At 48.3% G+C, this 25090-nt stretch overlaps 1 protein-coding gene across 1 annotated transcript in view; it reads left to right on the top strand.

The window, feature by feature from the left end:
* Nucleotides 1–1941: 1941 nt before the first annotated feature.
* col25a1 (collagen type XXV alpha 1 chain) overlaps nt 1942–25090 on the top strand; it is a 121778-nt gene continuing 98629 nt past the window's right edge. Inside the window, exons 1-3 of the mRNA XM_076143721.1 lie at nt 1942–1952; nt 2564–2870; nt 3048–3120. Coding sequence (XP_075999836.1) covers nt 1942–1952; nt 2564–2870; nt 3048–3120 — 391 coding nt within the window. The remainder of the gene's footprint in view (nt 1953–2563; nt 2871–3047; nt 3121–25090) is intronic.

The following is a 25090-nucleotide window of genomic DNA, read 5'->3' as shown; positions in this document are numbered from 1 at the left end:
AAAGAAAGCCTCAATGAACAAATAGAGCGTTAAAAAGTTTGAAATTGGTCGAACTTTGACTCGTATAGCTTCTGATGCTACACACGGCTATGGTTTGAATTGTGACAGGAATACACCACAGCGTACTTTAAAGTGTGAGTCCCCCGTTGCTGGTACCGGTTGTGTGTCTTGGCGGAGACGGCGGCGGTGAGGCGGGGAGTCAGGAACCTGTCCCGGTACTCTGTGGTCAGGGAGGCCGGCGTGGGGGCGCTCCGACAGCCGGGCTGCCTCCTCCACACACAGCAGAGAGAGAGAGAGAGTTTGATTACTCTGAGGTTGAAGATGCTCCGCAGAGGGAGAGGAGTGCCAAGTTGATTTGATGTAATAAATGCACGAATATGTGATCAAAGAACTAAATTTAAAATGGATTTTGCTTAGCAACAAGAAAAGTCTAATGCAAAATTCGCAGAAAATGCGCAACCACAATTTCAGACGACGATCTTCCCATGTAGAACCGATACATTCATCAGCTTACCTCATCGACACGGCTTGTATGAGCACTTGTTCGGTTGGTTACATTAAAGGATCCATCTGTGGTTTGGCTCGGTCGTGGATCCTGCTGCTGCTGCCTCTCCGCTCAGCAATACAGGCGTATGAATTATTGAGCGTAGCAACATGGGTTGTGTGTTGGAGCAGCGTAGCGTGGAAACCGACGGCTGCTAAAAATAAACTCGAGTTGGATTGCTGTGCGTCGCTAAGAGATGCTGTTGTCAAGGCGACAGCGACGCTGTCGGTCCGCATTTTGACGCGTCAAGAGGATCGGGCCCCCCTACGTTGGTTATTAATGTTGCATAACGTGCTTTAGCCACTATGGATCAAATATGTGCGAGTGTTCAACTCTAGTGTGCGTGAGTGTGTGTGTGTGTGTGTGCAAAAAGAAAAACCTACACAGTTGGGTTGTATTTTCCTTTTCCGTCCGGTCCTGATATCACACTGCCTCTCCATCTGCCACTTTGTCTCGCGTCCAAAAATGCCTTGACACACACACACACACACACACACACACACACACACACACACACACACACACACACACACACACACACACACACACACACACACACACACACACACACACACACACACACACACACACACACACACACACACACTGTATTGTGGTGACAAATTGCCAAAGCAGTTTTCCAACCTGTTAATGCGTGACGCGTTTGTCCACTAGATGGCAGTCACGTCTTCATAATGACGGAGCGGCAGAGCGCTGTATGGGCTCTTCTGTTTGGGACCCACACACAGTAACAGACTCGAGAAGACAAAGTGTAAGAGAGTTTAGACAGAACAAAACATTTGATTATGAATGGTGAATCTGTTACTCTGTTCTTGCTGGGAAAACAATGTCTTTGATTGTTTAGGCGACATAATTATGCCTCCTAGTTGAGTTTTCAGCAGTTTAGTCTCATTTGCGATGTGCTTCAGACGGCTGTTGTTGGTGACAGTTACGTCAGAAGCCAGACGGTGGTGCCAAATGCTTGAGCGTGGATTCAATCAGCGCCATTCACACACTGAAGCATTAGTTTGATCAGAGTTGATTTCCCTATTTCCCTTTCGACAACAGCTTTTAGGTAAGATAGTCATCAGGGTTTTACAAATGTGTTTTCAGACTTGTTTTGGTTGTGTTGCTCATGTCACGCCATGCAAATTCCAATCTTATCATGTATGCTCTTTCTCTCCAAGAGGACACAGTCAATCATGTGCGCTCTTCTGTGACACGGGCTTAGTATCTAAATATCCCATAATCAACCCATAATAAGGAAAGAACATGGATGTGTTCAATCAGGACGCGTTTACGACATTTCTCTCGTTTTTACGCAGCACCATGGTCAAAACAAACCGATTAACTTTGCCGTGTGCCTGCAAACCAAATGTCCCTCAGTGTTAACAGGCATGGTGGTTGTGTAAAACACCGCAGTAGCTGATAACTGCAGAATGGTTTCAGTTTTGCGAACATGTAACCGCGTCTTTACGCAGCGTTCTGTCGCTCCACGTGTTGACATCTCGGCTGTCTGCGTCAGTTGAAACAAGTTACAGCCGCTTACTATTGCGCCGGACTGTAGAGCGCAAAAGGAGCGGGTCAATAAATTATGTTAATCAGTTGGGACAGATTTGGAGGCGTGTTGCTGCCGTAATAACGAGGGGGAGCGTGTGTGTGTGCGCACAGCAGAAGCTTTCGCCCCCGAGTGGTAACGCTGCTGGCTGTGCTACAGGCGCGCTGCCCCGGTGTGTTTTTATTGTGCATAACAGCCGTTTCCTCTGCAGCAGACTCCACTGTGGCGAAGGGCTTTGGTGCAACAAGTTTGCAGGAGAACACAACAAGCGGAGGCACCGAGCGAGAGCAGCGTGTTTGCTTCTGCCGCTCATCTGTCTGCCGCTGTCACCAGAAGTCCCCGTGCAGCGTGAAACGCCGCGTCGCAGGCAACACGGACATAAACCCCGCGGCTCCCCTCCGTGCCACATGCTGTTCGCGCCCCCGCAGTGCACACACACAGTCGAGTCGTAGTTAACGGAGGCTGGCGGAGGCGAGAGGAGCATCTAAGTGTGTGGAGAAGATGGAGAAAGAAGAAGCGGCGGCTGCGGCGGCGACCCAGAAGCGGCACCACTGTCGCGCAACAGTGCTGAACCTCATCTCGTCCTTCTGTTCCGTGGCGTCCATCGCGTTCTGCGTCCTCCTGAGCGTGAACAACGCTGACATCAGGAGCCGGGTTGTGGATTTGGAGAGTGGGAACGGCGAGCCCACCTTCACCCGCGCCCCCGGCTTCTCCCTGGATGATATGAATTCATTGATTGAGGAAAGAGTGGAGAAGCTCCTCTCTCAGGTACCTGCACTTGCGCTCATTGACTAAATTGCTCTAACTCCCTTTGTTGCTTTGTTGCCCTGCACGCCAAGTTCAATGAATAGCTCACAGATTGCGACCACATCACGCATAAATTCTCGTTTTTGTGTTAAATTGCGTGCTTGTGACTGAAACAGAACCATTTCTTTCACGTTCCAGCAATCCTATGAAAATTACGCCAAGATCCGGACTGCCAGAGAAGCATCGACACCTGAATGCAGCTGCCCTCCAGGTAAATGCAGATGAGGTGATGTGATTGTGCGTGTGTGAAGCTCCTGTGTGTGTACGCCTGTAATCCATTTCCCCCCCTTCATACATAATCGATGGCACATGGTGATTGTGAGTTGTGTGTGTTAGTCTGTGGTGGATGGAGGAGTGTGAAGGATGCAGACAGCTGATTGACCACTGCACTTCACAGAAAGAACGGTATTTAACAGCCGTCTATACATAGACGTGCTGAGAGGTTGTGCGGCCGCTGATGTTGCAGGCTCACTCCGTCTTCCCTTTCCTGAAAGCCGCTTGAAATTCACATATCCCACCACCAGATGGAAATGTCTATTCCCCCAGCACGGGGTCAGAATGTTGATAGTTTGTTTGGGGAGGATGGAAGCGGAGGCCGGGTGGGTGCGAGGGCGAGGGCGATGGGTTCCGCTGGGTGTCACAGAGTTCCCTCAGGCTTTTGTGACAGTGTGGGTTTTCCCAAAAGTGTTCATATGGTTGTGGGGTTTCAACTGCTCAGTCCATTAGGGAGGTCTTTCTCTCATTATGCAGCGGTTGAGGGTATCTTAAGGACTTTGCAGATGAAAGCCTTGGCTCTACGTTTGTTTCAGCACTGAGCGTGAATTCGTCATCTAGACTGGTGAAGACCAGAGGAGTCGCTTGTGTGAACTCATGAATGGAGCGACATGTTCTCTCCAGCTGGCGTCTCAGATGGCCACACTGCTGTTAGATGTACCTGTGACATGTTGTTGTGAAATGCTGTATATCTGCTGAATGTGGAATAGGTCAATAAGTGAATACAAACGATGCTACTGGGGAGGAAGGATGCTTGCATGTACGCTGTGTGTGTGAGCCGTCGTAGCTATGAGGGGAGACAGAGTAATGCTGCAGTCAGATCTTGTGTTGGACAACCGAGACGCCGGCAAGCATCTGCAGCACCGGAGCGAGATGCTGAATCCTAAGCTTGTTGACCTTTACTTTGACCTCTGTGCAAGGGAACAGGAAGGAGAATTGGAGACGAACACATTCAAGTTAATCCACCTACAATGGCACGATTCGTATTAGATCTGATTACAAATACAAACACAGTCGGTTTTCTTTCAGGCATATTTAGCTGTATAAAATGTAACTCTTTCATGTTTGGTAAACCGGAGTTGCCCTCTCTTTCCAGTGCAATCTGAGGTGAAAGAAGCGGTGCGTCTGATTAAAGTGATAATCCCACTCTTACACGAGCGCTCCCCGCCTCTCACAAGCACTTTATCAGTTGCATATGATTCATCCGCCGAGTGGGAACGCCGCGTTTAATGAGCCAGGAGTCCTGGAAGTATTAACCATAATGAGACTCTCCCAATCACGCCGCTCCCTCTGTTCTAAATCCCTATCATATGTGTGCTATTTATTTCCCCCTGCCACATTTCTGTTCCGGGGAGCCGGAGTATAACAATGAAAACATTTCGCGACAAACGAAGCGCAGCCACGCGGAGACCAGGGCGGCACCGGAGCTGGATCTGGGAAGCTGGCAACAAGTCAAGCAATCCCTTCTGATTAAATTCTTTCGTGTTCGGCGCTCAACCCTTTTGTTTTTTTGGGATTATAACGACGCACAAACAGACCACACATCCTTGGAGTACATCTAAGGATGTTCTAACTGGATGTGATGCGGACACGTGGCACGACTTCAGCCGCACATGGTTAACGCTCGGAAATTTGCCTTTTTGTTTTTCCCAGCCAAACTTCTTCAATTTTGGATCCTGTATGTCTGAATGGGTTCATTCAATATTTATTTCTTCTTCTTCTTCTTCTTCTTCTTCTTCTTCTTCTTCTTCTTCTTCTTCTTCTTCTTCTGTGAGACAGCCCTCGGCTTCTTCTTCTTCTGCTCTAATGTGCTTTTCACTGTCTTGACTTTATTGCTGTGGGAGAAGATGGAGTGCTTGCATGGACGGAGCGACGGGCCGTAGCTCGGGGACGTTTTACCGGCTGCCTCTTGAATCGGGGGCAGGCGGGAATGATTTGTGTCGTCTTTGTCAGAGGAAGTCGGGGTCTCAAAGCGTCTCAGTCACTCGTTTCTGTAGGCCAACATGCATTTAGGTGCGTTGGATGCATAGGCGGGGGATTTGAAGGGGGGGGGGGGGGCACATCAAACAAACATGGTGTGAAAATGTCCCCAGTCTCGCCCACTTTGTGTTGCACCCTGTGATGTGAACTCTCCTAATCATCCTTCCAGCACTGGTAAGCTGTTTTTTCACGTCCCTTCTTCTTCTCCTCCTCCCCTGGGATCTGCATTCCGAGCCGGGCCTGTTGTTTAATGGGTCCATAATAAAACATGCAGTCAGTCAGCAAGCAGCGGGGCTTTGCTTGTTCCCTGTTTGCTCTTTCCCTGTTTGCTTACACACACACACACACACACACACACACACACACACACACACACACACACACACACACACACACACACACACACACACACACACACACACACACACACATTCCTATTCACCTTCTTGCAGCATTGCTTGAAGTTAACCCCTCAAAAAACCTCCAGTTTTTGGTCCTAAACGTCTTGAGGTTGTCCTGATTGTGTGTCTGTGTGTCTTAGTGGCTCTCACACTGCAAACAGCTCCAGTCTGTCAGAGCCATAAGGCCATGGATCATGTTTTTGTGTAAATACCATAATCGGACTGAAATTTGCCTAATTTTTAAAGGGTAATAAGTTGAGTACATACTTGGATGATGTGATTGTGAGTCAATTGACCTGATTATATAGGTGCTTTATTGGCGTGAGCGTCGTGAGCGTGCGTTCCCTCACCTCATCTATTTCCTCTCTCAAGCTGATTCAGCAAACGTCAGAATCCAATAATCCCATCCACATATCCAGCTTATTCTGCATCTTTTGCCTTTGCTGAGCCTCAGTTTGTGTGTGGATGTGAATGACCCAGACCCAGTCAGAGGTCACATCATCCGGATGGCAAATCTCAGATGCGTGAGCAGATGCGCCAGTGTTTGCTCGTGTCGCGGGGAAGGTTTGCCTTGTCATGTCACTCTTAACAGATGGATTACTTCCTCTCAGCCTCGCTGCGACTCACGCTGGCTCCCACTCCTCCTCACAGGCGTGCAGTCCCAGTGGGCTGATACGGTTACAGTTGTGCCAATCTCCTCACATATCCTCAAACTGGACGAGTCAAACCGGTAATTAATCACTGACAGGTTTTGAGTTTAAGCCCTCTGTGTGGTTTGGGTGCTGGGAGGTGCTCTAATGGCCCTGTAATTACAGAGTGCTAGGTAACGTGAAGCAGACTTCCAGGTAGCCGCCGCCGCCGCCAGCTGCTTTTGGTTAGAGTCGGAGAAGAGGGGACGGGCCAAAACGCGAGACGGAGCCTGGGAGCGAAGAGCCGCGGCGCTGAAGCCTCCTGTTCAGGGGACAGAGGGAGCAGCAGCACCCAGGAACATGAGGCTCTCTGCTTGTCAACACCGGAGGAACAGAAGAGGTGTAACTAACAGATGATAAAGGTCTGGGAACTGCAAATCCTGATAACATAATGTGACCAAATCCATCACAATCAATCATCAGATGGTCACTTTACCCTGATTTTCAATTTCTTAGTTCAACCCCTAATTATTGCAAAGGAATGGATGCTGGTAATGGACTCCAGCAGCCCCTCTCCACATTTGACACAGCAATTTCCCGGTGGCATATGACGGCGGGGGCCCCAGCTGAGTGCTCTTCTCGCTGGTGGCTAAAGGCTTTGAAAAGGGCGGCACGCTTTTCTCTAGCATCCGCCACACATTAACCTGAGGCGACGCTCTAAATAGAGAGGGGCGAGAAAAGAGCGCTGACGTGTTTCCCATGCGAGGCGGTGTCGGGGCCGGCTCACTGTGCTGGAGATTGAAGGACCTCGGGCTGCCATAAAGCGGCGGGCGGGCGGGGAGAGCGGGGACGCGGCCAGAGGAGCAGAGAGGAGCAGAGAGGAGCAGAGCGGAGCAGAGCGGAGCAGCGAAATGCTCCTGCCTAATGGCTCATCTCATGTGTCCTTGACTATTTCCTGGCGGCGGACTTCAATCTTCTCCTGGCTTTTCCTACAGCCGCCGCTCGCAGACGAAACCGAGGCGTTTCCACGACCGCGGCCACACCCTTTCCTTGACGTCTGACACGCCGTCGTCCCAGTTTTGTGGTTGCGAAGTCAAGTTCCCCGCCAGGATTCATTGTAGTTCCTGCATTATTAAAACAGAAGTTATGGATGATGAGAATTGAACCGTTTCAAGGTGCAGCAGAATAATTCCAGTGTGGTTTTACGCCTTTTAAAGCTTCAATCAACCTTTAGCCAATGACTGTTACCCAAGATTGATGAGTTTCCTGCTGCATTCATGCTCCTCTATGCATTTACTTCTTTACTCGTTTGGAGATCTGAAGGTAGCACAGTGTTTCCCCGCTTTGTTGCCCTTTGACCTCCAGTGGCTTTTCCTTCTGGGACCTTCTCTGTCTTGGCTGGGTGGCAAATCTCTCACGTAGGAGGACTTACGACGTCCGCGGGTGCCCTCTGACACGGCACCCAGAGATGCCGTCACCCGCCCACTGAGGTCCCCTTTGTGATGTATTTACGCCGCCTTCATTTGCCCCCGCCGGGGTTCAAAGAGAGTTTAACAGACATGACAGGACTGTTTCTACAAGGCTGCGGTTGTCCAGAGTGGGACTCTCAGGGTGAGGAGATGTCTTGCAGGACTCGAGACGCTGCTGCTTCAGGCTCTTTAGGTGCTTTATTGCCCCGAGCTCCTCAGGGTGAACTGTGCCTTCACTGATCTGATGCCTCTGCTGGTCCAAATATCACATGGGGTTATGATTCAGGCTGTCAGAGCAGTCAGTTAAAACAGATAAGAGTCCGGCTTCCATTCTGCTGTGATTGATGGGAGGAATGTTTCCTCCTCATCCCTACAGTGTTTGCCTCCTTTTTTATCTCTAAACAAACTCGAGCCACTGTCTTTCATTTGGCATCAGTGAAGCTGTAAGTCTGGTGAGGGGCTACTTGTAACACTCTGTGCCCCCTGCTGGCATAAACAGCATCAAGCATTCCCTGTTGTGCTTTGCGGCCTTTGCTTCCGTGATATTGGTCTTGACTCGTTTGATGTAAACTAGAGTTTGGTTCCTTGTGTGATTTGATTGTTCTGAAGCTGACATCTCTTATATGTGTAGGTGCATGAGAGTGTGTGTTCCACTTAACACGAGGGGAAAGTCATCAGCTGCTGGCGGCTTGAGTGAGCAGCTCCATCCCTGCTGCGGCTCTCCATGACGCTGTCACTTTGCTCTGCCTCTGTGAAAATGAATTCCCTTCACTTCATATTGTTTCATTTACATTCATCCTCCGTCACCAACTTTGAAATGAGACGCGTGCTCCGCCACGCCGGCGCTCGCTCGCGTTGTGGAAATTCTGCGCACAGGCAAAGAGCGAAGCACCCCGAGGCGCTCCCCACATGTCCGGGCCCCCCTCCATCCTCCCTCCATCCTCCCTCCCCTCCCTCTCTTCTCTCCTCAGCCTGTGGCTTAGTGCCCCAGGCCTTTCAGCCCCGGCAGGCATGGAGGGTGTGTGTGTGTGTGTGGGGGGGGGGGGGGGTACAGATGCTGCCGCTCTGTGCTCCATCAGTCTAATAAGAGCCGGCACCACAAATAAAAACAGGCTGTACGCGCCGTCGCAGGAAGCTGTGATTTTGCTGTGTGCCTGACATGCAAACTATGGTTAATATGGCCGCCGTGAACATCCCTGCATGAAGAGGGCTTTAATGTTTGAAAACATTGATCAGATGGGAAGTGTGTGTGTGTGTGTGTGTGTTTCTAAAGGCATATTTTCACATTTCAGTCCTAATGTGGGAGCATCACAGGTCAGGTCTTTTGATTGTTCAATTAAATTTGCTACGCATGCAAACCAAGACTGCAAATATTTCCTCCACTCACATCCATTGGAAGGAGGAGATTAGGGGCTCAGCAAAACTGCACAACACACACAAAAAAGTAAGTTTTACAACAGACGAAAATCCTCCGAGACACGTTTTTTCTACTTTTGTTTAGTTTCTAGGATCTCCGACAAGACATGGCAGTTCAAAGCAAACACAGCGTCGCCAGCAATCCGCGCAGAACATTTATTTACAGTGGTTACGAGGCATTTTGCAAAGGCCAACATTTCGGAGCGAACCGTGAACAATTTTAAAACCGTTTAAGCCTCGGCGAAAACAAGCAAAGGATCCCCCGAGCCGTCCAAAGTCAGCAGGGACTCGGGGGGCCGCGGCCACAAGGGGAAAACACGGATGAAGCCTGACGGAACCAGGGGTTGCCAGCGGCGGGCCAAGTGATGGTCCGCATCCAGATTTCCCCCTGGGGGTGCGCCGCCACCCCTGAGAGGTCGTACTGAAAGAAGACGAGTCAGATCAGAGTGCCTCCCTCCCCGCCCTCTCCCCTCCCTCCCCCTCTCTCCCCTGTTAGCCCTTGGTTATGAAAGCTGTGCTAAATGTGACATGAAATCCGAGTCTCGCTGCACATCTGAAAGTGTAATAAACAGGAACGTGCGCACCGCAGGGCTCTCGTGGGCCGTGACTGGACGGCTAAGTACGCACGCTCGCCAATGAGCTCACACACACACACACAGACACACAGACCGACACACACACACACACACAGACGGAGTAACAGAGACGCACAGTCATTGCGTGACACCCTGTTAAGTCCTCTGAGCGTTGCTAAATTGATGAATTACCAGTGGTGAAGCCCTTTGATGTCGCTGCGGTTTGGTTAATTTTATTTTCTATATTAAGAAAATGAGAAGGCATGAAATAGACAAATGGACCGAAGCCAATCGCTCTCAATTTTCTCAATGGGCTCTGATGGTAAAAACAGGAATATGCTTTTCTTATTGAAGCTTAAGTCGGCGTCTTTTCTCTTTTTCATTCCAGTAAATAGAACATCACACACTTGCCCTCTGTTGCCTAAAGGGGCTGGCATCGTGTCGCATTCAGGTACCTGGGAATGTATCTGATGTGTGCAGAGTTGCCTCACGGTCTCGCTTTCAGGCGCCCCTCCCCTTGTATCTGATGAAGAGGAGGGTAGAAACAGCTGTGTAAGCCACACTTAAGGCCAGGAAAACCCAGCAGTGAGACAAGCAACCCCTCGCACTTTAATTTAATACGGCGGTCATCCGATACGGGCCGAGCAGGCTAGACGGCGGGTTAAATTGTAATTTTCGCGAGCATGATAAACAGTGCCGTCGCTCCACGCGGCGGCCTGAAAATAGGTTTGTCTAATTTCTCGTCTGAGACCCTGCGGCAGTGTGTGTGTGTGTGTGTGTGTGCACGTACAGACGCTGCTGTTCCTGTGTGAACCAGATCTGAATTGAGGACATATGGGAGTGAGAGCTTTGAGGAAAGGGAGCCTGTCCTCAAGCAGAACCTGTCTGTTCCAGTGTTAAACAGTGGGGATCAGGGTTTAGGTCGCAGGCCACATTAGACGTGGAGGTGGAGGGTTTGTGAAATCCTGAAATGAAACGTCAAGCTGAGTGGACCAGTATGCAAAGTGTTGAGAAGATGGCAAAGATGGTGAATGCAGTGGTTGATCAGAATTCATGGGGTTTTGTGTGTGTGCACTCACACAGGCTGTAATGAATCAGGCTGACTTCCTGGGATGTTATGAGATTGTATAATGGGAGAAGCTTGTGCGTATTTTACATAAAAATAATTAAACCACGTAAACCAGCTCAGGGTTTCATCCAACTTTGTAGGAGTTTTGTTAGAGTTTGGATGAAAGTGATGTCACTCCTGTTTGGACCTTAATGTAGGTTTATCCATCGTACTTGAGGCGAATCGATGAGGTCACGGCACCTGTTGCTGATGCGGTATGAAGCTGTGTACTCCTTGGATGTTATAAATTAGCATAACTCAATTAAAGTCTTTCTGAGACATATTTGTTGTATAATGTCTGTTTGCCCTAAGATTCCCTCACAGGCTCTTGCTTTGAAAGCCCTAAACTGCTCTTCATATACTCCTCGCTGTTAACTTTGGGCCGCAGCTCCGTTCAAACGCCAGACGTCAGTGCGATGGAGGTGTAGGTTTCATCTGAGAGGGAACAGGGAATAACACAACATAACTCAGTGGAACTGGAGAATCAAACCAAAAGGCCGGGCCGGAGTCCCTCAGGAGGCGAGACACTCGTGCTTGTGAACGTCAAACCCATAAATCCACCTTTTGTCAGCCTAAGATCCAATTGCAGTTTCAGTGCGTGCAGTTGAATGTAACTTAAAAAAATGTCTTTAACCTGTGCTGCGTTCGAGTGGTGTTAGAATTTAACAACTCAGAACCATCACCAACAGCCATATTTAAGTCTATGTAAACCAACCTGGTGTGGCTTCATCTAATGCCTGAAACAATTAAATGCATTTGTTGAAACAAACAAAAGCTGTATAATGTTCTGCGTCTCCATCTTGTAATCTATCCGTTTTGTGATCGTTTCTTCCAAGAAGCATTCCAACGCACTGAAGCACTGAACACCTAAAAGGACCATTAAAACCCTTGCAAACGTGTAAGAATTGATGTGTTCAATGACATTTGTGGTTGTTTGTCTCCTAGTTTGTGTTTGCACTGCTGGCAGAGCAAAGTGAACCTAAACCAGGGTGCTGGATGCGAGGGGATACCTCTGAGAGGCGCCGACCGAGCCAGGGCGCAGTGCTGACAGAGGTCAGAGCTGCAAAGGTTAAGGGGTCAACACTGCTACATTAGGCACAATGTTTACTGCGGCGGAGCCGGCTCGTGTCGCTCGAGTCTGCGTGATCTAAAGCTCACTGAAAGGTTGAGGACTGTAGATCAGTATCAGATCCGCTCAAACTACTTACATTTAATTGAAACGTTGGGATGGCCGCGACGTCTCCAAGACTGGGGCAGGACGCAACTCTGAACTCCACTTTAACGAGTATCAGTGAGGGGCGCGAGCTGTGGATTTGGCTCCTACCTGGGGTTTGTCTGGTACTGGGAAATTAGAGATAAAATTGTGAAGTCTGAGCTTGGCACTGGGGAGGCAATTTCTCTGCTTGTTAGAATGAAATAGATTCTGCTGTGTCGCTCCTGTATGCATTCTATAGTCTGCAGCTGTTCTGCTGTAGGTAGCCTGCTGCTCCCCTCTGGCCTATTCTCACATAAGCGCGCGCCGGCCAAAGTCAACAAACGAGGAAGCAGAGAAACTACTTGCCTCGTTCTCACAGAGACCACGAATGCCTCACCAAAGCCGGTGTCAGACAGGTCAGTTCCAGACGTACAATTTGTGCTGAACACCACACAAATATCAGTTTGTCAAAAACTACAAGGCAACATCATCATCAAGGCTCTGCTTCCCTTCTTTTGATGCCAGAATTGGGGTCATGTTCAACGTCCTTCCCCAACCCGCCCGTGTTTAATTGTCACGTGCTCCAGCGTTCCCCTCCTGCACACAAACTAGTCGAGTCCGGTGCAGCGAGTAGTTGTTTCGCTCAGATAGCCTCTTTGTGCTGCCGTCTGCACCGCGGCTGCCAACATTTAGTTCCCCTCGCTGCACTCTTCAATGAGATCCTCCCGCCGGCACAGAGCGAGCCGAGGCAAAGCTATTCTCTCATATTGCTTTATTTGACTTTCGATCCCGACATGAAAGACATGTTGAGCCATTTCATCCAGGAGCAAAACTGTTCTTTCTTTTTTTTTTTACCAGCAATCTGAATTACCAGAGAGGTTTATTATTGAGCTCTTTCAATACACCCAGGCCTCACTTCATCCCTGCTCAAAGGCTGTTGGCAGTTTTGAATGGATGTGTCCTCTGCGGTGTCAAACACGTGCAGAACGACCTGACGGGCACTACACGTTTTCAGTTTGAAGCAGTGCGGCCCGTGGCTCGCTGCTGATACGGATCCCTCAGGTCTCCCAATCTCTCCTCAAATGTTCAACCCAGCTTCAGAGAAATTATTTAGTTTGACTTCAAAGTGCGGTGAGGAGCAGGAAACGAACAAAGTTCCAAGCAGGCGCGGCTTAAGAGGCTGAAAAGGAGGCCTGTAATGCTTCAGGATGATAAATGGTATAAATGTCTTTGGAGTTCCACATTAAATGCTTCATGAGAACAGCAGGCTGTGTGAGACCGGACTGTGTGTGTGTGTGTCTTGCTTTGATGATGGTAAATGACATGCTGCTCTGTCTGCTCTGTCAAAATGTCAAGGTTTCTCACTTCGGGTTTGAGCATCAGCGGCGCAGGACGGCCAGTTTTAGGAATCGGTGTTGACTGGTTATTGTCACGGATATCTGGGATCCTGTTTCCACTCGCCACAACGACAGGACGCTCGTGAAACGCTAAACCTGCCGCAGCGGTGAAGCAGGTCGAGTTATGTCCAATATTGATGTCTGAAAATATCAAATATGTCAGCTCGGTCGTGTAGCTTGTTGGGTTGTTGTGTGTTCACGTGTGTGTGTGTGAGGTAATTTAAACACAGGTTAGACAGGCAGTTGGCATGACTCCGAGTTCTCGGTAAGAAAGCAGCCCCCTGTCAGACGCCCAAGAACCCTAGGCTGGAGATGAAACAGAGGTGTGTGTGTGTGTGTGTGTGTGTGTGTGTGTGTGTGTGTGTGTGTGTGTGTGTGTGTGTGTGTGTGTGTGTGTGTGTGTGTGTGTGTGTGTGTGTGTGTGTGTGTGTGTGTGTGTGTGTGTGTGTGTGTGTGTGTGTGTGTGTGTGTGTGTGTGTGTGTGTGTGTGTGTGTGTGTGTGTGTGCGCGCGCGCGCGCGCGCGCGCGCCTACCTACCTACAAGCCCCGTGTCGTACTGACATTTCCAACTGCCGCCGACGTAAATAAGGCGGCCAACCGCAGCAGGTGCGGGGGGGAGCAGGCAGGTCTACGGAGTGAAAACGTCCCGAAGAAGTCAATATTGACACAGCGTATCAAAGCCGGCCCTGTTCAAACGGCCGTGTGGCACAGACTAAAGCTTGTGCGTGAGTTTTGGGGATGACGAGGGACGTGTGCGACCATCTGCCTGCTGAAATAAGTGTGAATTTTACAAGTTTTCCAGCTTTGATTTAGTCTTAAGTTCAAAGCAGCCTTTTCAAAGTGACCTGGTTCGCTGGCTTCGTCATCTAATCCCAAATAAACTCTCAATGTCTTTGTTTGTTTTGCGTGAACGTGATCCGAATGACTCTGTACCGATTAAAAAGCTGATTTGGAAAGGAAGCGCATCAGGGGTCAGGACTGCTCTGGTGTCTGCGCCTTCTTTCCCCGCCAGCTGAACGCGTGTGGAAAAACACTTTACGAGGCTTTGCTTTAATTTTCAGTGTGCACAAGGAGGTTTCCATCACAATCTCTCTCATGTTGCTCGCCGGTGCAGCTCCCCCGTGTGTGTGTGTGTGTGTGTGTGTGTGTGTGTGTGTGTGTGTGTGTGTGTGTGTGTGTGTGTGTGTGTGTGTGTGTGTGGAGGGGGGGGTGAGAAGTGGGGTCCGGGTCAGGAAAATGTCTCTACTCCATCACAGAAGCATCTCCGTGAATTTTCACGCCCGTGCAGCTCCAGTGTGTGTGTGTTCGCTAAAAGCAGTGCAGCCTCTGGGGGTTGCAAAGAGACGCAGAGGAGGACAATCACACACACGAGGGATAGAAGATGCTGGAAAGTCTAGATGCTCACAATTTCCTTAAGTAAACAGGCTCTCCAAAGCCATTACTCAATTACACAATTGTGAGCCGACCACGAGTCACAGACAGACGAGCTCTGGTTAACACTTGGTGAGACACTGCGAGATCCAATTTTTGAATTGGAGGATGTGCACCGCAATGGTTTTCGCGCACATTTCTTTTGCAGGCCGAGCCAATTGCTCTTAAGCGAAAGGTTCCAATCGAGGCGGGAGCTCGCGGGTAAACACACTAAGCAGGGCGCCGCTTGCCCGTCTCTCTCTCCCGCGCCACACTGTGTTTTAGTGTCATTTTATAGCCTCCTTCCTTCCTTCCTCCTCACACTCCCCAGTCCTCCGCGAGCCCATGCAGGCACTCCGGGGAGCAAGGAAGTCAGCATGCTTCATTAAGTGAATGCGGCACAGCACGCGTGTCACCGAGAACAACAGAGGCTCTGTTCGGCGAAGAAACGACACAGAAGATATAATACGGAGCCAGAAAGCGCCTGGAAGGAGCGGCTGATGGTTACAAGGCCTCCAGCTGTGCTTCACAGATTTGTATTTTGTATATGCAGGCTGGATTGTAGTGGCTTCAAGTACTTCCTCACAGCAGTGTACTGTGAGGACTGAGTGTCATTTTCTTCATATAGTGGCGGTATCAGTGAGGAATACCTTTTTATAGGGGTTTAGCTTATTTAAGTGTCCCTGTTTTCTGTTTGATCTAATGGGCAAAGTATCAACAAGATGACTGAGCCAAAACCCCGGAGACCCTGAAGAGCGTGACACAATATAGCCATCGTTAAATGGTGGATTAGTGTCGCACAGGTTTCAAGATGGTGGATAAACATCTAAATAAGATGGTGGTGGGGATAGTTGTCTACTAAGCCCGGGTCTCACACTTGGAATGTCATCCAGCTGTGCAAAGTTGTCTTTAAAGATCCAGAGACAGACACATCCTGGCCTCAGTTACTGAATACTATCATTATTATCAGGAAGTGACTCGACTGCTTGAGACCTGAGAGTCAATGTGTAGGTTTTGGTTTTGTTGTAGGGACAATTTTCACATCTTCTTTGTTAGATTAGCAGTTGGTGTTTATTGTTAGTTCAGCGATTGCAGAGACTGCTAATGAGGCGCACTCCTCTGTATTTTCTGGGATTTACTCCTTCCTGTGAACACTTGCCCCGTGGGCGTCGTGAACGGCCTCCGAACAGATCCTGCAGTCGGGGGCTCGTAAGACGGGGAAGACTGAATGAATCCCCAGTGACAGGTGCACGTCTGCAGCACCTCCGGGGTGGCTGCACAGAGGGGGGGATCAGAGAAGGTGAGAGTGCTGGAGCTCAGCCGCGAGGCGCGTCCCGCCTGCTGCCGTTTAGCCAAGACAGCGCCAGTAAAAGAGAAAACAGATGATGGGGTGGGGGGGCTGAGAGCCTGACTTGTGTTCTGTGTCTGTGTTTATCCTCCAGGGGTGTCGATTGGATTCGGCATTATCCATGTTGCAGCGAGGTATGGTTCCCTCCATTTGTCCTGCTTTGCTTGCTATTGTAGCATCAATCGAGCCTGATAGAGTCAATAACATCCAGTAAGAAGTCGCCACATATTTGTGTCAGCCTGCCTCAACATATTTTTAAAAAAGTGTTTTTCCGCTCAAATGCATTCCAAACCTCACAGGCCCTAGGTTTGTGTAGTGTCCCTGTGAGAGGAGGGATTTAAGTGTAGCACACCTTGAAGAAGAGTAAACAATCATCTCTGTCCTCCTCACGCTTGACATTGCAGCTGTGCGGTGACTCCGTACAGTCACGGCTTTGGCAAACCCCCACTGCTGCAATAGCTGCTGTCCTAAGCTGGTGGGATCACATGCTGCTCTTTTTGATATTTTTCCTAATTATTTTGTTTCATGTTGATTGCTTTGCTGCCCCCTAAAGCTAAGCTCAGTATCCTTGATGATTTCTACTCCACTGGCTATGTGATACGCTCAGGTTGTTCTCTTTCATCGACCTTTAATGCCACAGAGCCATTCATATACAGGTTAGCTCTAGTGGATTGTGAGTATTGGCAGATGCTTAAGACTCCATTAGCACACAAAAGAGTTCTTGGTTCTCCCTCATGATCAGTTTTAACATGCACGCTGACGGCTTTTCTTGGATACATTTGTGCTTAACCGGTGCTGACAAAAGAACTGAAATAAGTAAAGCAAATATAAACATCAAGGTAGACAGAGGTCTGAATACTTCTTGTTTCAGTGCTGTAGATCATCAAGGCGTTGATGTTTCTAGGGTCAGATGAGTCCTTTGGAGGGAGCAGAAACATTGAGCTGTGCTGACATCATATCTCAGAATACAGAAGAAAGACTTTCATGATTAGCATAACTATTTGATGAGTGTGAGCTGTGAGCTGGAATAGCTCCAGGTGGCACCGACCTGAGGTCACCGCAGACGCTTGTATGCAGCTCTGTGCCAGCAAGTCAGCCACTCAGTGTTGACAAGGCCGACCAGAGCCCGGACATGTGGTGGGTGGGCAGGCGAGTAGACGGCCAGACTGGCCACGTTAGAAGACTCCCCAATCTCATCCATCAATCGCCACCTTTCCAAAGGCTCAAGGCTCTTTGGAGATGCCACAGATATCAGCGTCTGACGTCAGTCCGTCAAACGGGAGGGAAAGCTGGGAAGTGGCGGCTCACTTGTTTATGGTCTGGTGCACTCGGAGTGGACAAGGCCTTTGACCTTAAAGCGCTCTCATTAGAATGGTGTAGCAGGCAGCAGAACAACACTCGGGACTGAAATAGTAACAAGGGGGGGGAAACATGAGATTTGTGTGCATCTGTTGCAATGTTTAAATTCCAAAGAGACGGCGCTGAAAGAAATCTTAAAAATACAATTTGAAGTATCTACACAGTGATGCTGAAGAATTTGCATTTGCACTGCACAGTCTGATGCAGGATGAGTTGTGTTTTACTTCATGCGGCAAACTGAGGCTCCTTAAGCTGCTAATAAGAGGAAATTGAGAATGGCCAGTGATCACAACTCCTGTGTCTGTAAGGAGGTCACAGCACTCAGGTACAGGAAAAGATCATAGCCCACATCCTGGCTGGTTTGAGGAATGAGCCACATGCCCAGCGATGCAACCTTTGTGGCACTGGTGAGGTGGCAGGGTGAGTCAGGAGATTAGTATCCAGCTGGCTTTGAATCTCACTGGCAACCCCAGGTCAACTCTGCACGCTAGGTCATTCTGATAAACAGCACCTTATGCCGCGGAGCCTGCACTGGATGAACTCACTTCTGTCTATGTACATCATGAATTGTTCTGCTCAGTGCACACAATATATAGTTTCTCCTTAAATAAGCAAACTAGTCTGAGCTGCCAGTGTCTCTGTCCGCTTCGAGGGACGCCAGGAGACACGAGTGTCACTAGTTCTTTAGAAAATGAAGTGTTATTTAACTTTTCTTCCCCAAACCAAAATAGATTGTTAGCCTTCTTTGAGCATATTTTCTTTTGTTTATGTGGTACAAATCTTGGCCTCGAACACATTTAGTAAATCTTGTGGAACCCGTTTGTTGAGCCTTGTAGCTACAGAGGCGAGGAACTGCTTCCATCTCCATCGTCCAGCAATTCCCCTCCGTCTCTCACTGTGAAGTCAGCCACCGCTAGGCCAAAACACACTGTTGCACCATGGGATTGATGGGTGCCAACGGTCGCCCCTTCTTCTGGGAAACGTTCCCTCCAATGAGGGTTTGCGGTGGAACATTTACAATGTGGGAACTATCAGCAACCTTCAGGGGGAAACAAACCAGCGTGGTGTAATCAATACTTCTTTTGTTTGTCGAAGCCACACACTCAACTCCAGAGTCCTCAGCTATATGGCCTGTGGTAGAATGTGCAGTGAGGCAGCTGCTTGGTGCATCTGATTCAGTCCTGGGTAATACAAGAGTTTTGAGCAGATGTAATTAGCCCTAGTCGTGGTGTCTAGCTTAACGCTGAGTACATGACCGTGATGCTTTAAAGTTCTAATCAGGTTCTTGTTACTTGCACTCTGGATTAGCCTGAAGTCAGCCGGAGGGGCACTGCTCATCATTCCCTCTTGTCGTATAATTGAGGTGACGAAATATACCATCGAGTTTTCTGACCACAGAAGGTGACTTTGTGCAGACCTTTAGCGGAGACCAGCATGAGGTTTGTGTGAAAATGGGGTAAAGCTCATTAGTGACAAAGCTGTTTAAGAGAATGTCTTTCTATGGGTGCTGTAGGTTGCGTGTTGGCATGTTCGTAGCTACCCCTCGGTCACAACAGCTGTGGATGTAAACAGCATGTTCATTTCCGCATGGGGACATATGCATGCAAGTCATGTGGTAAAGACCTCCATAACCTTGGGTGCAATCAAGCAAACTGGGTCATTAAGTCACACCTGCTCTTGGAATTCAAGGAACACCACTCATGCCACGGCAGCTGATTGGCCCCTTTTCCCTCAAAGCCCACATGGGCAGGGATGATTGATGGGCCGGACACATGGAGGGGTAACTGTTTATCTCAGGCGTCGTCGCTCCATCACTCACCTCCTTGAAAATAGCCTCTCAGGTGCTTTTGTTGTGTTGTGCTTTAAAGCTCGCTCTCCACCGCTCGCCCGCCAGTCCAGCAGGTGCGATGCCCCTCCGCAGAAGAAATTGCCATGCACCTGTTCCCTCTTTGGCTCCCCTCCAAAGTCCACGACAACTGGGCTCAGTGCCGAATCCGCCCGGCTGAGTTGAGATTAGTTTGTCACCTATATTTGTCCGTCTGCTTCCTGTCCTGAGCTCGTGCAAAATGGAGGTCTATAACGATTACGCTTACTGGTGCAGAGCTGGATTAATGCATCTCTTTATACAGTCAAACCAAATGCAGTGAATTACCACAGAGCTGTTCAAAGAAGCATGTATTCATTGACGCCGACGGGAGTACACACACTCTGTCAGGCTTCCAGGTGCCTTCAAAAGGCTTTTATTTAACGAGGAAGTCATTAATCTTAGCTGCAAGGTTACCTTACGCGGCAGAATTATTTAGAATATCAAACGTTTTATTCACTCATTTGCTCTCAATACAGTCTTTGTAACGAGGTCAAACAGTCTTCCGCGTTTAATTTACCTCTGGCTTGTAAACGCCACAAGATAGTAGCTCCTCAGGCACATAAATATACAAGGCTCGGAACAAAATACATTCATTTTCTTCACAGTGGTTTTCTTGTACAAACTGAATATCTAGAAGGGCGAATACTCTGCCAAGAAATCTCCCTGCACAAAATGAATCTGATCAGGATTTTTAGGATTTAAATGATGACCTAGAGGGGCTCGAACCGGTGAGGTTGAAGTTGTCAGAGAGCGTTGAGGGCAACGATCGCGTCAGCCAACAAGGCGTGGACAGCCGCGGACACGAGAGCCACAACAGTAGCCGTGTACTTTTCCATTTATAGAAAACCTTCATTTTGATAGTGTGTGTGTGTGTGTCTGTGTGTCGGGAGTATGAGTTACAGCCCATATTTCACCACGTTTCAGTCAGTGGATCATCCAAGTTAAGCTGCGATCGGATTATATTGGCTGTTAATCTTACAAATATGTATAAGAGGAGGTGCTTATGTATTGTTACACACTCTTCCTTGGTTAAGTAGTGTTTCGTACTCAAAGCAATAAAGCCACTTTTTCCACAGGGATGTTCATACTTCAATACACAACAATCCTTGGGTTATGCAATGACCAAGAGAGACATAACTGCATGTATAGTATTTAGCTCTCTGTCGATTAACACATGTACCAAGAAGTGGTCCAGCGTCACAGCTGTGCACCACAGCCAAATCAATCTCCTGACGATTTACAACACCTTGCAGCTGTTGATAGCTGGTTGGCAGCTATATGACCTGCGGTTTAAAGAGACAAATGGACAAAGGAGACACGATTAAGCTCTCAAATAAAAATCTGTTTACCATGTTGCTCTTAAGGCAGCAGAACGATACTGAGCCAGCAAATCCTGACAACTGCAAACTATAGAAATATGAGGTTTGTGACCCGCAAATCCTAGCATGAAATCCCCCACGTTAAAGGAGCTTGCCAAATAGTGATTCCACAAGAAGTATTTTACATTTGCCCCTAAAGGAGCTCAAAGTCCCATCACTTTGGCATGTTACGGTTCTAAACTTAATCTCACCTTTCGTCTTCATGACATAGGATTGACGCAGGAGGTATTGATTTCTTCTGTCTGTAAAAGCCGGAGGTCCAAAAAGCTGCACAAAGCCGAGCTCCGACTCCTGAACCAGCACGGTGTTGAGCTTGGGTTTGAAGTTAGAAACCAAACTGCAAAGCCAAGAGAACGCGCCTGCTGTACCTCACACTGCACCTCATACTGCCAACCAACACAGAGCCTATACAGTGCATAGAGATACTCCGCACACCTTTAATGGGAATATATGGGTTGTTTTAGTATTTTTAGATTTTTTTCAGAATATTTTTATTGAAGAAAGCGTCTTGATGCAGCAGCCCAGCATCTTTAAAATGACATCGTAACGAACGAAAGCCTTCATTTTTGCAGCTTTTGCAATCTATGCCTCATCTGCATTTTGAATAACTCTGGATCAACTTTGCACTCCAGGACTTTGCAATTGGATCCTAATCTTCCTTGCCAAAACAGTCGAGCTCAATCACATGGTGACGGGCTCCCTTACGCACACACTCTGTTGGGCATTCCACTGGGTTTTCGATGGAAATGTTTTCTGAGCTCTGACTTCATTCCAACGTTTTGATCTTCTCTTTTTTTAGGCTTTTCCTTGTTTACTCGAGTGTGTGTTCTGGAATCATTACCCTGCTAGACCGTGATGTTAAAGGAGCGCAGTAAGATAGCAGTTTCTCAATGATTGCATTTCTTAGGCATTTCAATCAGCCAAATACGTCAAGGATTGTTTGTCTTTAGATGCAAATCTGGATGCAGATGCAGGTTTAGAAGATTTCACAGCCTCAATCTGGTTCTGGACACAATGAGCATATTCATATTTAACATTATTCCATTTTCTTTGGGTGAGAGCCTCGACTGGTATGACAGAACCATGGGATCTGGATCAGGGATGCTTTTACAGCTAACTCTTCCAGCGGCTTTCATGTTTTGGCCAAGAAAAGAAACTAACTCAGTTGGAGAGCGCTTGATCGTTGGAGATCGATGGTGAGACTAACCTGTCCGTCTTCATGAAATGTCAGGACCTCCCAAGCCCATTCCTACAATCTGGCTATCTGCTCCTAGCTTAATTTGTTTCCAGTCTTTATTGCTTACCAAGAAAAATTTGTCAGATAGCTTTGATATTCCTTTCACATCCCAGAAGTTCCTAACCACAGAGGTTTTTGGGAGAATGCTACAATTACAGAATTCCCCCCCCCAAGCACTTGTCTTTCTGAATCTACAAGAAACATGTTGTCGTATCACATTTTCATTAACTACTCAGTGCGGTCGTTGTGTGGCAGCTTAAAGTGTAGAGACAGTCGTGCTAAGGTCGGGCACCAGGCTGTAAGGTTAGAAATAGAGCCCCCGGGACGGCACCGAGTTAGAACTTGGCGTGGATCAGATGGAGCTCAGGTTACTACCAGCTGCCCACCCAGATTTTCTGGCAGGTTAAAGTGTCCAAAACCAAATCCCCGCCAACACTGAGCTCAAGCCCAGGCCCTGAGGAGAGTATTGTGTCTCTGGCAAAGCAAACGTTGTGCTGCAGCAAAGCCTTGACAGCGGGGAGCTAAGTGTTGATACTATGCCTAGGTTAAGAAAGCCACAAAGCAAAGGTACTCCACCCATGGAAAGACATGCCCTGAGAAATGTTGGGAAATGTGATCCAATCAAATGCACGCTGTATTTTGCATATAGTATATCTCATAGATGCACAGGGGGAATGTAGGATTTTGAAACCCATATGCCTGTTTAGTCATGTGAGATTGCAAGAGAGCAGAATTTACCGTGTCTGCGACCTAGTGTTCATGGTGCTCATTGTATATACCTTGGTACTTCGTTGTTGTTGCTATTATTTTGGAAGAAGAATGCATTAGTGATGGTGACGACTGCTCCTCAGTGGCATATAGTGCTACCTTTTATTAATACTCGTAACTTTGGCAGGAAATAAAGTTGGTGGACCAAGCAGCAAAGGCTTTGGTAGCCTGGAATTCCAGGTTGAGTCTCTCTTTTTCTTTCCGTTAATGGAGCTTGAAATTAAATAGCAGAAGTGCGAGTCAGCCGCTCTCGTTTCCCCTCTAAGATGTGTCGCCTCCACTTCTCTTTGTTCTCCTCCTCCTCCATAATCCCTCTGCCATCCAACTCTCATCGCATTAGCCTTTCATCATCAAGTACATTTTCGTTTCATTTCTGGATATTGGACATTGGTCCCATGATGGCCCTCCAGCTGGACATTGCTGGGTTTGTGTGTTTGGTGCCATGGCAACGAGTTGGGGACCGGGGTGCGTCGGGGGATTCTGTTGGGTGGGCTTTTGAAGCAACCATTGCTCGTGGATGAAAGGCCAACATTGTCACCATCCCCAAAGATCCCTTTGTGCGCGGACATGTTTGATGGGGGGCCTTGTCATCTTCATGAGACAGCGTGTTTGTTGACTCACGGCGGGAGGCCTTTGTGAGGGCGTTTTGAGCCGGTGCCAGCACCACCGTGCCATACAGTGTTACAGTGCCACCACGGACGATGAGCGATTTCCAGTCGTGAAAATTCTTCATAAGCGTTGCTATTCTCTGTCAAAATGTGTTTGTCCATTCACAAATCTCTGCTTTCATTTTCGCTCTTCCAGTTTGTTTAAACACTCGGTCTGAACAAAAGTCGGACGCACTGTGATGACAAGTGGGCTAAATACGAGTCTCGGATTGAATTTCTGTCTCGGCATATTGTCAGATTTGAAAGCGGATCTGAGATTTAAAAAGGCGTCACAATCATGGTGAGACCGTCTGTCCCGAATCCTGTCATCTGGAGATGCTGCTGAGAGTGAACAAGTGGCCGCTGTGGGGGAGGAAGAGGGGGGGGGGGGGGGGTCTGCTTGAATCACTCAGAACGTTGGAGTTATTTGTGTGCTCCCTGATCCACTGTATTTGCAGCTCACAGTATCAAGTGTTGTGTGTGTATGTGTGTGCCTGCGTGTAAATGTTGGGTTTGATGGGGAAATTGAGATTTGACGTGTGTGTGTGTGTGCGCGCGCCTGTGTGTGTGAGTACATAGCTGTTGAGCCATTAGAGCAGCTGGTAACTCCAGTCTGTGTGTTTGAAATGTCTGGCGGTGGACTTGGAGTCGGGAGGCCAGCCAGTCATTCCCGGTGAGAGGAACCAAGGCCAGGTCACTATCAGCCATCACGGTCGCCACACTCTTTGGCCAGAGCGAACAGAGTGTTATGTGTTCAGAAAGCCCACAGACTGGCCTTGCATCAGAAGAGCTTTCATTGGCTCCTCAATCTCCTCTTTATTTGCTTGTCATTCATTGTAATTGACCAATATCAGGCATATTAACCAGTATGCTGTAGACCAAAGACAATATTTTTACATTTACATTTTTAAATTCATCAATGGCGAGTTACAAATGTGGGCCTGTTGCCTAGTTTAAAATAAGATTGAACTTTTGGCTCGCCATGTTGAAGTCTGGATGACGCTGCCCTGAACTATCAGCACACATTTCCTTTCATTTATCCATTATTGTTTTGGACAGAGGGGACACAGCCCAGTCCACAGTTGTTGTTGCGAGACAGCAGATAAAGCATTTGAAGTTTATTGCTGAGGGATCGCGGGTCAAGATGAGCTACTCGACTGCAGCTGTGATATTATCTCGCTGGTGCAGAGTAGAGATGGAGAGCGATGAAATTGGAACATGGCAAGCAGGCTGCACCCACCGGGGACCAGGCCGGAAGCTGCGGACAGCACAGGGAGTGACATTAATCTACACCATCCGTCTCGGTCGCCCCAGCTGACGGAGCCGGGGCCTGCCTGTGATTAATGGGGAGGAAATTGGCCTCTGTAAATTGTGTGATGGACTTCAAGGGCAGCACAGTAGACCTTTAACTGGTTTGTCTTGTGTCACATGCAAGATGAAGTAATTATAGGAGAGCAGCGTCACTTGTCTGGTTGTACATTACCCAGACGAAACAGCAGTCAGTGTTGCCGCAGCATTACTCAATACCGCGAAATCATACAGTTTAAGGCGGCACGGTGGAGTGTACTGATGTTTTGGACTACATGGATTACTACTGGATTAAATTTACAGTTGGGAAAATTAAAGAAATACAGATTCATCCACCTTAAATACTCCCAGATTGAGTTCCTATATTCTTTTTACTACACTACAATTGTGCTGTGTAGAATTAAGTAAGGTAAGA

The sequence above is a fragment of the Genypterus blacodes genome, unplaced genomic scaffold, assembly GCF_046128005.1.
Source record: "Genypterus blacodes isolate CSIRO-AG114 ecotype Tasmania unplaced genomic scaffold, CSIRO-AGI_Gbla_v1 ptg000027l_1, whole genome shotgun sequence".
NCBI classification, from domain to species: Eukaryota; Metazoa; Chordata; class Actinopteri; order Ophidiiformes; family Ophidiidae; genus Genypterus; species Genypterus blacodes.
Note: the sequence above shows the minus strand (reverse complement) of the source record. Positions and strands in the feature narration are given on the sequence as shown.